This window comes from Orcinus orca, chromosome 10, assembly GCF_937001465.1.
Source record: "Orcinus orca chromosome 10, mOrcOrc1.1, whole genome shotgun sequence".
In the NCBI taxonomy this organism is placed as follows: Eukaryota; Metazoa; Chordata; class Mammalia; order Artiodactyla; family Delphinidae; genus Orcinus; species Orcinus orca.
The window spans coordinates 27172162-27187129 of record NC_064568.1 but is presented as its reverse complement, the minus strand read 5'-3'; the positions used below and the strand labels follow the sequence as shown (position 1 = coordinate 27187129).

Below are 14968 nucleotides of genomic sequence, written 5' to 3'. Positions count from 1 at the left end.
GTGGAGAAGTTCCTGCCATCTCTCGGCAGAGCTCGCCTTCTCCAACACTGGAACACCAGCAGGGATGAGAACACAGGCTGCAAATGATAAGTGGGTGCTTTTGGCCTTGGGGTAGCCAAGTACGTGGGAGAAGTGTCACTAAGGAAGGGAAGTCACAGGCCCAGCGACAGCCCCGAAGTGTTCCGTGGTTATGGGGACTTCACGAGGCAGGCTATGCGGCTGTAAAATGTCTCCGAAAAGGGAGATGAGAGGATGAGAATTTCGGCTTGAAAACTCCCGCATGGGCTACGCTAGGTCTTCTTTGTTTCTAATCCTCCCGTGAGAATCTCCCTGGCCCTGTGTCCTTGATATCACCGCCCCCCCACCCCCCCACTCCCCCGCTCCCCCCTTTCACTAGTTCCCTTGGAAGGTCGGGAGTTAGGGTGGGCCCTTGGCGGATTGAATTCTGCTCGGGAAAGAGCAGAGGGGCTTTTCTGGTTTGCACTGGTTCGAATGCAGTGCAGTAAAAACAGTTGCTCAAAAGGAAGACTCAAAGAAAGTGGTATCTTTTGTGGGTGTCAGGGGAATGTTTTCCAGAAAAGCTGCATTTAATTCTGCCTCTTTTTACCATTTCCATGACTTCACTGAGGAACGAAAGACTTTGTAATATTCCCCACTCATGTGCCCTGAATCCTTCTCTATGAATCTTCCCGACTCATTTGCCCATCTGCCTTCTAGTGACAGGCGATTGCCAGCTGAATCCCACTCTCTCCAGGAAGCTGTTCAGTGGTGGGGAGAAGCTGGCAGAAGACCTGGTCTCCTGTCCCCATTCTTCCCATTGCTGTGTGACCTTAGACAGAATACTCCCCCTCTCTGTCCGTTGTGTTTTTTTGTTTGTCAGAGAAATGGGTTGGATACGTTTCCTTTCAGCTCTGACACATTACGGGTGGTTCTACTGAGTGAATCAAACAGAACTCCTATCGTCACCATCCTCTTCCCACCCCACCTTTGCCAATAAATTCCAGAGACCAAGGCCATCGCACTTCCAGGATTGAGTTCAATCCTTATATTTGGGAAGGTCAGAGCTGTACATCAAAATAAGCTGGGCATGTAGGTAATGTGCATACACATACAATCTAAACACTGTTTTGAATGTTTTCTGTCTACATTTCCCTTAATCCCCAGGAAATCTAACGTGTGGGTTAGGGAAAGACCAAAGTAGGGGTATATTTGGGGAGAACTTACGTGCATGGCATGTATGTTTGCACTGTATAATAATCATCTTAGTTATCTTTTATTAATAATAGCCGCCATTTATTGAGGACCGTGCTAAGCTCTTCCACTCTCATTATTATCCTCACAACAGCTCGTCAAGGAAGATATTATCTACTCCCCACTCCTATACAACATTGGTAGTTGACCACAATTAACACACACATACATAAACCCAAAACAAAAGGACACAATAGCATGCCTCCTACAAACCAAAATCAAAACCAAACTCAGGCTCAGAGAGGATGAGACACCTCTCTAGATCACACAGCTGGTTAAGATAGGTAATGGGATTTGAACCCGGTTCTGCTGGATTCCAAAGATGATCACGTGCTACTCCCTGGCCCGTGCTGGGCTTTGCCTTGGCATTCATTGCCTCTCTAGGAGATTCTTCATCTCCTAGAAGAGATGTTTCAAAGACCCACAGATAGCAAGGCTGCTTTAAAGACCCATAGATAGTGGGTCCTAAATTGATCGCCTTTTTTATGGCATTGTTACAGGAAAACAGATGGTCTTAGAGCCAGCAAGAACCCTGCTATCAGAAAGGGCAAGAAAGCACACAGCTGCAGGGCCTGCCTAGCACAGAAGGATGGGAGAACTGGGCCCCTGAGGCAGCCCATTTACAGCGACCTTCTCCACTGATCACTTACCTACAGAGAACTAGGCTGGCTTCTGCCCACGACCTAACTCACTTCCATGCACATGCCCAGTTCTGGCACAGAATTAGAGCTCTCCAGGACGTGTACAGATTGGATCATCTGCTCCAGAGGTTGTGAACTCCAGTGTCCCCAAGCCCAGGCAGGTAGGGGAATGAGCAGAACAGTCAGGAGGGGGGTTACAGGGAACTGGCAAACACACGCCTGGTCTGTGGGGACTACCCGACTGAGCTCCAGTAGACTGTTGCAGTGCACACGTGCAGACCCAGGGCTGCCGACTGTTCACTTCATGAGGAAACCCTGGGATACAGACACCTCTGAATCCTCCTGATGCTTAAATGTGGGCAACTAATTCAGTAAAGAAAAGTGTACCTGACGCAGTGAGGACCAAATAAAAACTACTTACAAGCTCTATCTGACTTGTAGGTCTCCACTGGTAACCTCTAAAATTAATTTTCCTCGTTTGCAGGAAACGGTAGCCGGGAAACATTAAATGGTCTCCCTGAGATAGCTAAGGTGGGCGTAGCCGGCAACCCTTTCTTTGGATACATACATATAGAGACGTACGTGTGTGTGTCTATGTACATGCTTATACACACATACATATTATATATTCACAAACTAAATAGGAATGATTTTGGATTACCTGTTGTCATGAAATGTTCTCCTTATTTCCCTGTGTTCTTATTATACATTGGTAGTTGACTGCAATTAACAGATATTCACAAACCCAAACCAAAATGACACAACAGCTCGCCTCCCCACACCCAAACCCAAACCCCAACTAGAACAAAAACCAGGAAAGAAAGCAGCTCTTTACTTACGGTAAATGACAAAAAAGAAGAAAACAAAGTCCCCTCGTCATATCTGGATAATTTTGCCAGCACTCCTTCCAGGATTGTAACAAACTAGTAAAAGAGCAAAAAAGGAAAAAGAATGATTACTTCAAACGATGATTGTTCACAAGAAAGAGCAACATTTCCCAACCGCTTAGAGACCAGCAATGAGCCCTCGATCATTTTTAAGTTCTATTATTTGGTTCCCGTCTTTGGGGAAAGGAATAGACTGCCTTTACATAGAAATATCTGACTTATTCGGCTTTCTCTTCATTATTATGTGATTGCAAATATAGAGTGTTACAGAAGTGCAAAGTGACAAAATATTATTGAGTTGTGTATAGCATGCGATAATATTAAATGCACTTTTCAAAATCCAAAACTGTGCAAAGCAGTTTTTACGTTACATATTAGCACTACATTTAATCCAATCTATTTTTATTTGTATTTTATCAGTAATTTGGGGGAAACAGAAGTTTAGCACTGGCAAATATAAATGTCTTCCCATTCAGCATTACTTAGTTAAAATTCTATAATTCATGAGGGTGACTGAAATAGCTTTATCTGACTTTTATGTTTTATTATGACTCTCACTGCATGTGAAACTAGCGGAAAGGGGGTTTTCATGATGGCAGAATTCCTTATTACCGTTTAACTTTCTTTCTTAAAAATCTAACTTTGTCGGGGCTGAAAAACAAAACAAATATCTCCTGCATAACCTAGTGCAACATTTAGGGACAAATTCTTATTAAGGTAACAAATGGCGCTTCATCAATTCATTTTCACACGCTCGCAATCATCAGAAAAATCATTCGGAGCTGCGGCTGGGTGACGTACGATCTTATTTCCTGAGAAATGCAAGTGCCCAGCGCAACTTTTTAACGTGTCATATTTTAATGGAAACGCAGACATAACAGAGCAATGTTCACAATGAAACATTTCACCTGAAGCTGAAGGTTACCTTTGCAACCAAGAGTGTTATCATTTCTTTAACAGTTTCTTCAATTAGTTCATCTATTTTTGAATGGTATTGATGCTGAGGAACACAGAAAGACAAATATTAGCATGTTTGGGAGGTGATGGCATTGCATCCGTCGGTAATTTTTAGACAACGCAATTTATTAGTAAAACCTGGCCATGGGACCCAGTCTATTTCCACAGTCCCAGAAGCAGCTGTAAGATTCTGACTCCAGGTCTTTGATGGAGAAAGATCAGAAGCTCTCAAAACAATTAACAGGCGCATTGTTCCTCACCCAAAGCTTTTGCTGGCTTTGATACGTGTAGACACACACACACATTTACAAACAGCATGCATGGATGGCTTAAGGGCTGGTCTGGCAGTGTGCTGATCTGGGTCTTACAAAGCAAGATACCACAACGATTTAATAGAGAGGCTGAAAATTATCTTTGGAAAACTGCTGGGTGATGTGACTTACGGAGCCACAGATTCCAAAGGGAATTTGACCAAGACACTGACTGATTTTGCAAAAACTGTTCTCAAACCATCAGGTCCTTTGGGTTACTGCCTCAGAGCTCCCGGGTTCTACCTCCAAGTGTTGACTCAGTGTGAGGGCAAAGAGTCTCTTTATGAACCCTTGTGGCAGCTACTTAGTTTCTTCATTTGTGGAGAAGCAGACCCAGGTTTAGAGCCTCTCCTCAGACGGCTGCTAAGTTTTTCAATTTCTCGAACTGCCGCTGTCACTTAAACTTAAATAGTAATGCAAAAGCCAACCCCACACCAACAAAAATCTGCTATAAATGCCAGGAAAAAAGGAAAAGCGATTTCAACAAGAGATGCTGTGTGCCAGCTCCTTGATATTTATTAGCTCATTTTACTATCCATTTGAATTATTCCATATTTCCTTGATAAAAAATAACAAGGCAAACATTGATATTTGGAAAGGAAAATGCACTTACCCACTCTTTAGCAAACTTTCAGAAGGATGATTAATTAGGAATAGAAAAGAAAAAGGAACAGTGCAAATAAAAATTAGGACAAAAGGACACATGAGAAAAATAAAAATTAAACAAACCATCCAAAAAGTTATGAAAACATACAGAAATAATAAGCCATAGTAATGTGGTTTGATATTCTGATAACTGGCAGTCAGAATTATTGAAAGTGACCAAAGGGATGTGAATTAGGTTAATTCACTTAAAGTCATAGGTGAATTTTGATTATAACTGGAAGACCTAGGTAAAGTTCCAGTGCAAAGTTGGGAAGTCATGATGTCTAAGAAAATACAGCTCAGTTTCCTCATCTGTAAAAACAAAAAACAAAAGACAGGTAATACTGCTACTACCCCGGACCAGTGAGAAGGGGCGAAGCCAGTACAAATTACTGATTTTGGAAAGGGAATGAGGCAAACTCTGTATGAAGATATTTAGCAGGTCTGTTCAATTATTATTATTATCATTATACTATTGTTATTATTATTATTATTTTAAAAAACCAGGGCTAAGTCCTTTCCTGCCAGTCCTGCTCTCAGACTCATAAATCTATTTTGAAGATGGAATTGAGGGTCTGTCTACATGTGAAAACATTTTGTCAACTATAACTGCAATTCAAATATTATTATTTGTTCAAGGTCATAATGGAGAAGATAAGGGTAGGGAGAGATGAGTCATCTCATTTTAGTTTTTCCTTTTAGTTGATTAGAGGAAAATAATAAAGTGAATGGCCCATGTTGTGTAGTCCTGATAAATCAGGACCCATGTTGGTTCTACTGCTAGCTTTGTGAAAGGATTTACCAGTCAGAGCGATAAACCTCAAAGTAAATGCAAAAACTATCTGCAGAATTCTGTGCTAGAAACACAAAGAAAGATGTCAGAGCAAAAGAATTTCAGGAGTATTGATGGGGCTCCAAATTCATTTTTAGGTCTTGAGATAAGATCCAGAATCACATGCTTACTTTCCCTTCTCATGAGACTGCCTCACGCCGCTAGATTTTCTTTGCAATTGCTAGAAATGATCCACCTATATTAAATTAACTACAAGGATTAACTAACTCCGGAAAGCTCGTTGCAGGCAAAATAATATGAAATATGAAAGGAGGAGCTTCTAACCAAGCAAAGAACATCATTGAGAAAAGAAACAATCTCTCGAAACACTTGGCTGAAATGGCAAAGCCAAGAGCAATCATTCTGCACCAAGAAAGACTGAGGCTCTTGTTCTGAAGAGTTAACAATGTCATTCTTTCTCCAAAGACAAAAAGGCCTTCTCTGCAGAAGTGGGGGAACCTCAAACCTTTTCATTCTCTAAGGAATCCAAACTAAAGGATAGGGAGACGTGGTGGTTTATGGGAACCTCTTCCTATCTTCAATATTCCCATGCCAAATATGGTCCCCACTACTCTCCAGGTAGTCCCACTGTCTCTCCCTTTCTCTCCAGGTGAATATTATGACCTCCACTCCTCTCCACTTTTCTTAATTTCTACTTATGAAAACAAAGTGTTTGCTAGGACTATTCTGTCTGTTACTTCTAGAGGAAACTTGAGCATGTTCATCTCTATTGGTCTATTTCCTTATCTCCTCAATGGGGCTAGAATTATCCCTGTTGTGAGTGTAGAAATCATATTCACCTAACAAAGTCATGAAACCACGCATGGAAACATGGTTTAGAGACTCAGAAGTGCTATCTGGCTGAATTACTCCTACAATTACTAATTGATTAGCATGGTGGTTACATGTGTGTATACATTTCTCTAAACTCATGTAAAATATATACACTTGATCGTATGTAAACTATAATTTGAATTAAATAGAACCTACTTTGGGATATATAGTAGGGCAGGGGAATATCTACCCTGCTTATCACGTGGCAAAGGGGTACGTATCAAAGCAGTCCCCATTCCTATTCAAGTAATTACAAAATACATGAATTCCTTTTACCAGATTCTCCGGAGACTTATTTGATTGACTTGCTTTTCTGGAGAAACAGTAAGTACTTTGCCTTCACTCTGCTCTTTCTTGGGAGATACATTGCTCCATGCAGATGTGAAGCTCCATGAAGGGATACAAATACTACTGGGGCATCTTTTAATTACCATCCCCCTAACTAAACTATCTTGTCACAAAATTTTTTGCAGTCAGTTGAACTATCCAGTTCTATCTGCATCCTAATATGGGTACAAAAAGGGATCCTTCCTGTTTTTGCAATTTCCAGTCTTCTCTGTTGGCCTTCTTAGATTGACTTGACCCTAATAATAACAACAATATTCCTAAAGTTATATTCTGGGGCACTAGATCATGACGATGACGATGGCAAGGGAACTACTAATCTTCAATGGTGTGGAAAGTTTGGAGAGTTTACTTTTGCTTCTGATGAGCTAAGTTGCAGCAAATTCACAATCACTTCGTGAAAATTATTCCACTTGACTTCCTGTGCTGCACATTTTGCCTTGTCATGGAACAGACTGTGTGTATGTTGTCTTTCTGTTAAGACCATCTGACCTTGGAAGTGAGATGAAAACACACTAGACCAAGTGAGAAACTATTTAATACACAATTTCCTCTCTATTGGTGCTTCACAAATTTTAATGAAAAAATAAATATTTAAGATGGAAAAGTATGGTTAACAAATGTTTCAACAGCTGCCTTTACATGAGACTTTATCCCAGTGATGAAATTCAGGAAGTGATCTTAAAATTGGAGAATATTGTATCACCTGGTCGGTATCTAGTCCAAAATACCTGAAGGGAGTTGGAATCCAGGTGGAAGCAGGTATTAGTACCTAGATCTGTAATATGAGTTTACTACCCAATATTCACAAAATGAAAACTACATAAAAACACTGGATTTCTCCCAATATCATGATGCTTCCAGCCACCCTTGGCCAATCTCACTTTAACAATTCAGTTTTACTTTGGAGATGAATATCTCCATTCTACAAAGGGAGAAAAATTGAGAGACCATTTGCATGAGACTTCCCGATAAAGTTCTAGTCAAGGTCACAGCCACAGAGCAAGGTCCTTCAAGGAAGTATATATTTACAGACAACGATGTCTGGCTTCATTCTCACTGTTCAGTCACTTGGTATTCTAAGGTCAGAAAAGGCCTCATTTCTCACAAGCTGGTCACTTAGGTGTCTCTGATTCAGTTACATTAAGGAGAAATGGCATAGCAGCTCTCTCTAGCATGGCTTGGGAAACTGACAGGCTTCGGATAAGAATCATAGACTAGATAGAATACAGTATTGGATGGGCCCTTAACAAAGATCATTTAGCCTGGACGTCTATGCACTAGTTCTGGGAAACTGGGAAACATTTATGAGTCTCAGTTATTGTTTTCATTAAAAAAAAACAAAAAAGCCCAACAAAACACCTTGAATCATTTAGGGGTAAATACATGAAGTCTTTTCTATTATATCACATAGAACAATGTCCAGAAAGAAGTAGTTTAGCCTCAAAAATGTTACTATTTGGGAATATCCAAGACAACTTTCTAATCTTACATCCAGAAATTAGGAAGCTTTATCCCCAATTTTGACAAGCTGCATGCCTCTCAAAGGGTGTGTGTTACATGCTATTATCTCTCATTTGACAAATGACAGCAAGGTTATGAGGGTAAGTGACTTGCTCGAGGTCACATAGTTTGGTAGCTAAGGGGTAGAGTCCACGTGATGTAGTTATTAAGCCACTGGACAAGTTAGTCTAGAAAACCAAGACTTCAAGGGTAAGCCAAGGGCATTCTACTCTACCACAGAAGTAATCAGTGGTAAAGATGAGAGACAGGGTCCACTGTGACAAAATCAACTTGTTATTTCTTAGTATATACCTCCAACCACGGTCTATAGTTTGGCCTGATAAGAGATTGTATAGTGAAACTGTATGAAAGTATATATATATATATATATATATATATATTTTTTTTTTTTTTTTTTTTCTGGGAAATGGCCTCATACACTTCATCAGATTTTCAGTAGGGTTTCTGACAACCCCCCCCTCCACTCCTCCACCCAACTCCTATTACTCTCCCCAAACTCCAGTTCAAAGAGAAAAGATCAGAGTGACTAAGCTTGTTTGAAGAGACTGTTGAGCCATCTGTCCAGGCATGTAGGAGTTCTATAATTGCGGCCACCATTGAGTCAATCTGAAGAGGGACTGTAAAAGTCGCCAAGGGGGAAAGGAGGCCAATCCCTGTGTCACAACGCTTCCCTACCCTGAATGGTGTCATCCTTGTGAAACTCGGTGAAAATGGACATGTCAAGCAGCTGTGAGGAGAAACAGATAAATTGGACTCCATAAAACTTAAAAAAACTTTTATGCTTTAAAGAATACTACCAAGAAGGTGAAAAACAAAAACCAACCCACAGAAGGCAAGAAGATAGGTGCAAATCATACATATGATAATGGTCTAGTATCCAAAATATATAAAGAACCCTTATAACTAAACAACAAAGAACAATCCAATCTTAAAAATGAGCAAAAGATTTGAATGAATAGACATTTGTTCAAAGACATACAAGTGGTCAATAAACCCATGAAAAGATGGCCAATATCACTGCAAATCAAAACCATAATGAGATACCATTTTACACACACTAGGATGGTGATACCAAAAAAGATAGATAAGAAGAAGCTTTGGCTAAGTTGTGGAGAAATAGGATTTCTCACACATTGCTGACGGGAACGTAGAATGGTGCAGCCACTTTGCAAAAAATTTGGCTGTTCCTCAAAAGTTGAACACGGAGTTACCGTATGACCCGATAATTTCACTCTTAGGGTATATATCCAATTGCACTCCTAGGTCCACATGAACACTTGTACAGGAATGTTCAAGGCAGCTAAAAAGTAGAAGAAACTCACATGTCCATCAACTGATGAAGTGATAAACAAAATGTAGTCTATCCATGTAATAGAATACCAGTTAGCTAAAAAAGGAAGTACTAATACATGCAACAACACGGATGACTCTTGAAAACATTATGCCATGTGAAGGAAACCAGACACCAAAGGCTACACATGAGATTCCACTGATATGAAATGCTTAGCATAGGCAAATCCTTAGAGACAGCTAGGAGAGTGGTGGTTACCTAGGGCTAGGGAGGGAGGGTTGGGGAATTATTATTAATGGGTCTGAGTTTCTTTTCAGGGTGATGAAAACGTCCTACAACCGACTGTGGTGACGGTTGCACAACTCTGTGAACACACTAAAAATGACTGAATCATACTGTTTAAAACGGTGAATTTTATGGTATGTGAATTATATCTCAGTGTTTAAAAAGGAAGCTCAAAGGGAAAACAATTTTAAAGGGATGGGACCCTGAAAAGTTTGAATTCAAAGGGATTTTAATGAACTTCAGAGATCACTAAAAACAGGGTTTTTACAGTGGGCTCTGTGAAGCCTATGAGATTGTTCCGAGTCCCCCAGAGAAGTGGGGGGGGGTGCCTGGGGGGCAGTGTGAAGAGGAATATGGTAGCTTGGGCTCTGGGCCCCCTCTTCCTTGAATTCCTGCCCCCCATTTCAGAACAGCTCTAATTTTATTCATTTCATATGCTGGCCTTCTTGGTAAGGTTTGAAGAATTGAGTCTATAGCTAAAAACAGCCTGAGTGAAACTAGAATAGTGCCATCATTTTACAGATGAGGAAACTGAGGTTTGAAGAGGTCGAGTGACTTGATCAGGTCCAGTCTGCAGCACAGCCAGGGCAAGAGACCCAGGGTCTAGACACCCAACCCAAGCCTTCCTCAGGAGGCTGTCCTTTGTACCTCACCTCTTCTCCTTAACTCTTTTTGGATACTGGGGCTCCAGGCCAGTGGTTCTCAAAATGTGGTCTCCAGACCAGCCAGGAGCACCAGCATCATTGGGGAATTTGTCAGAAATGCAAATTCTTGGACCACACCCCAGACCTATCAGAAACTCGCGGGGTGGGACCCAACAATCTGGGTTTTAAGAAGCTCTCTGGATAAGTCTGATAGACCCTGAAATTTGAGAACTACTACTCTAGATCATTCTCATGCAGCAAATGGAGCCAGGAAAGAGAACCACTGGCACCTTGCATTTGACCCCAGGGCTTAGAACACAGCCCCTGGGGCAAGGTACCCAAAGAGAAAATCCATCAGGGGCAGCAGCTAACAGGGATGGTTGAGGAAGCTGATTTGGAGGGGAAAGAAGGTTAGAGATGACCTTGCCAGGAAGAGAATACCACCAACCCACATTTAAAAATGGAAGGTGCTGAGAGAGAAAATAAATAACGAATAAGGAGCAAATATAATTTAGTAAAAATTCTGAGCATATAAGGCTGGTATCGTAAGATCTGATTTAGGAGCAATTTATGCCAATTGGCAACAACATGAGAGTTGCCAGAAATGTTTCTGAATTAATTCTAAATTGGTATATGAATATCTAGCTGGCTTAAGGCCATCGGAGAAAAATGATCATGATAGTCTTTAATCAAGCCCAAGTTGCTGTTTCTTTCTCCTTTACATTTTAAATACCACTTTGGAATTGGAAACTTAGCAAAGGACTAAACTTTTGGTCAGGGAAGATTCACAATCAACTCAATCTAAGGAAAATGGAAAGCCTGTGATTTCTTGGAAATTCAAAGCCTGCTGGCTGGGGACTGAGTAGCAGGGTGATCTAACATTATACATCCTGGAAGTTGCATGATACTAGGAAGAGCTCTCTCCTGCTGTCCAGATGTTCAAAGTGATAAAATGCACTTCCAGTGTGAAAATGACTTGCATTCTGGCCAGCAGATCTGTTGGAGATGCCAGCCTAATAAATAAGGTCATCAAACTTCATCTGACTTAAGGGAACTTTACGGTCACCCCAACCCCAGCCAAGAATCACTTCCAAGTGACTGGCATAGTCATCAGCACATGCCTTAGAAATTTACTTAACAAATAGATACCAAACATTCATCTGTGGCTTAATCCACAAATGTTAGAGTATATTTCTGAAACTAGCAGACTAGTGTAGATGGAAGGAATTTGTGAAGTTTTCTTCTACATGATCAATGGAGGGGTGGAAAATCCGTAATTTTTTTTTTTTTTTTACCTCTTGGCCCATTTCCATGCTGCAAAGTTTTGTTGATTGAGCTTTGGCATCAACCATAACATTAAACATGGTGCATATTGACTGTGGGACTCGAAAATCTGTTGATCGACTGGTTTTTTGCAGCTTAACTTCAAATGCAATCCTGGTTCTATTAAAACAAAGTAGGAAAAGACCAATTCAGCATCCAGATGGCAGCAGGTGGAGGAGACATTTTCCGAGAGGTCAGTGAAAAAGAAAATTGAAGGCTGTAATCAGTTTCAATCGACAATGACTTCACATGTGTTCTTTTGAAAATGACTTTCCCAGCTAAGGAAGGCCTATTCACAGAGACAGCCATGTAAAACCCTTCCTTTCTCCGCAGTTCATGGAACACCTGTAGCTTGGCGTATTTCTGTCTATAGTTGACATGCTATGGAGAACCCTAATTGCACGAGAATGAATGAATGAACAAAAACCCAATTATAGCATTATAGCATATATAAGTTCTCTCATATTGGCAACCGACTACCTTGAATCACTTCATTAAAAAACAGCAAAACCCCTCCCCCAAAAACAGCTTCTAAACTTCAAAAACTTCATGGGGGGAAATATCTTAAATTACACTTATTGTTTTGTTTGGTTTTTTTTTTCCTTTCTGGTTTTGAAAGAGAGTGACGTAAAAAAAAAAAAAAATCCAACAAGCTTATTACATTGCTTTAAAGACTACAAAAATAAGATAGCTCCCTTTGGGGAGGAGAGTGAAATTAGGAGGAGTGGTCCCAGGGGGCTTCCACTATGTTTGTTTCTGTGTTTTTGCAATGTCAATGTATTATTTTGTAATAAGAATATGTTATTTTTATAAGTAAAAAGATAATATACTTACCACTTCAAGAATCGTACAACGGTGGAAACGTAAGGTGACATAATTTTGACACAGGCCAAATTATGCTCCCATCAATGTGCTAACTGCACACAGGAAAACCCTAGTCCGACATGGACAGCTGGTAATACAGGGGTAAGATTTAATCCTTGATATCAGCATTGTAAAGGGGACCAGTTAGATTTTAAAAGGTTTCAGAGAAGTGGGTCACATCATGACATGTCTTTAAAGAAAAGCACCTGGTTAGTAAGTGGTTTTATTAAAGCTCCTTTCGACCAGTGCACCTTTTCAGCATTGTTCACAGTCAGGTTCTGGAGATCATGCAGCCACCAGGAAAGCACTGCTTTAAGAGGTATTTGTAGCAGTTTTCTAACAGTGCATAGGGAGGACCACACAGCTAGTTAGCTCAGGAAAGGATGCCAGCTTGCTAACACACCCTGGGTGCAGGCAGGGAAGCCAAGTATAATTTCTAAGGTTGGAAGCCCAGTTCTTAAAAAAAAAAACTTAAAAAAAAAAAAAAGCCTCTTAAAACACTCCTATATATTATATGATCATGTTAAAGATAAATGATCTTGGCTTCCAAAGACTCGGTGCACTGAAGAAGCTTTCTAATCATGATGATCATTTTAAGCTACGTTGAAAATACATCACTTTCTGGTTTTGTGAAAAGGGGGCCTGATGGGGCCTGACTTGGACAGGTCCCTGTGCTGATCTTCTGAGGTTTGTGTGCCAGTTCCGGCCCAATCTGAGAAATGGAAATGCTAAATCACTCCCTTACAATGAAGCAATCGTCTTCTGTTTTCACAGGAGAGCTGTTCATAGCGGCTGTGAAAAGAGGAAGCTGAATGCAAAATTAATATGACTGATAGGCCTCCATGGGAAGGAAAAGCCAAGAATGGAGAGGTCGCTTAATCCACTGACTCTCTGAGGGCAGTCAGGGTGCCTTATGTTGTGTGGAGCGCAGGACCTGACACAGACTAGAGAAGCGGCACCATCGAGTCCATCAAATGAATGATTCCAATTGCTGAGAAACTTGGAAACGAGTGCCTGACTGACTTTTGGGCATTGCATATTTACATCTATGCAATAATGTCCTCGCCCTTCTAGAACAAGGTCCTTTTATTCTGTCCCGAAGAGGAAAGCAAATGTTCCAGGCTCTACTAATGTAGATTCTATGTCTTACAACCTCCAAGGACTTCTTCATATTTTACCTTCTGAATCTGGAGGTCTGGGGATGACATGTGCCCCTATGTTTGCCCTGATCTGCTTTTGTCTGGGGCCTCCACTGAAAGGGACATGGGGGTATTTATGTGTCCAGTGCCAGGTGTACACGTGCCGCTGACCAACTTCTGTTCACAAAAGGTTACTTAACAGCCACTATGTGCCAGGCATGAGGCGGGGCCCCGGGGAGGGAGAGGAGTTCAAAATGAACAAGATACACTCCGTGCCTTTCAGTAGCTCACACTCCTGGAGGCGGCTGGTCCATAAAGACATGTGGTCAGGGGAATTCCCTGGTGGTCCAATGGTTAGGACTCCGAGCTCTCACTGCCGAGGGCACGGTGGGTTCGATCCCTGGTCAGGGAGCTAAGCCCCTGCACACCAAGGCACGTGGTAAGGGAGAAAACAGAGTCACTATCGACCTTTCACATCCCTATGTCTTCCCTTTTCCTCCCAGCATCTCCTTATTTCTTCCTCCCTACTCAGAAGCCTGGCTTTTCAGAGAAGGGCATACATGTCTTTCTGTACGATTGCGTACACAGATCAGAAGCTAGTAAGGGTTCTTTCTACTGCGTTGTAGCCGCTAGTACAGATGAAGGGAGAACTTTTCACCACAGGGAAACTGCCCTGCAAGAAGTGTTTGGTGGGATGGTTTGGCCACAGGGCAAGGCTTACTTTTCCTAAAACTGATACAGACCAGGTAGGAAATGGTGGAATTCAAAACCCTAAGGAGAGATTTTGACCTTTGGTTTGAGAAATAGGCCTGCCTTTGCTTCTAAAACTGGGAAGAAAGGAGCAAAACACAACGTCTGAATCACCAGGATTTTAAGCTTCCAGAACTGCCATCGGACACCTGCCCAGATTCCCCACAGCATGTGGCTCCTTTACGAGTTCCTGCCGAGATGCTCCCCTACCTGGGGCTGTGCAGGGCTTTTGCCCTTTTGGTTTCCAGTTTTGATGCTATTACTTCTCTTTTCTTCTTCCAAGATACAAAATAATGAACTCAGTTCACTCTCAGCCAAACCCAGCCCCCATCACACACAACTGATCCATCAACTAAACTATACAACATCTGGAGACCCAGAGTCGTCTGTGCTGCTTGGGGGATTCTGGGTGCTTTTGAATGAGGAAAAATAATGGAACCGTTAT

General features: G+C 41.4%; 1 protein-coding gene across 30 annotated transcripts in view; it reads right to left on the bottom strand.

The window, feature by feature from the left end:
- The window catches only part of CADPS (calcium dependent secretion activator), a 783217-nt gene that overhangs the window by 66169 nt on the left and 702080 nt on the right, over positions 1-14968 (bottom strand). For 26 of the 30 annotated variants that reach the window (XM_049715275.1, XM_049715256.1, XM_049715252.1 and 23 more), the window contains 3 exons: positions 11743-11890; positions 3705-3779; positions 2732-2815 (listed from right to left, as the gene is read on the bottom strand). In XM_049715275.1, the coding sequence (XP_049571232.1) occupies positions 2732-2815; positions 3705-3779; positions 11743-11890 (307 nt within the window). The remainder of the gene's footprint in view (positions 1-2731; positions 2816-3704; positions 3780-11742; positions 11891-14968) is intronic. The other 4 variants (XM_049715265.1, XM_049715260.1, XR_007479444.1 and 1 more) reach the window with 2 other exon arrangements.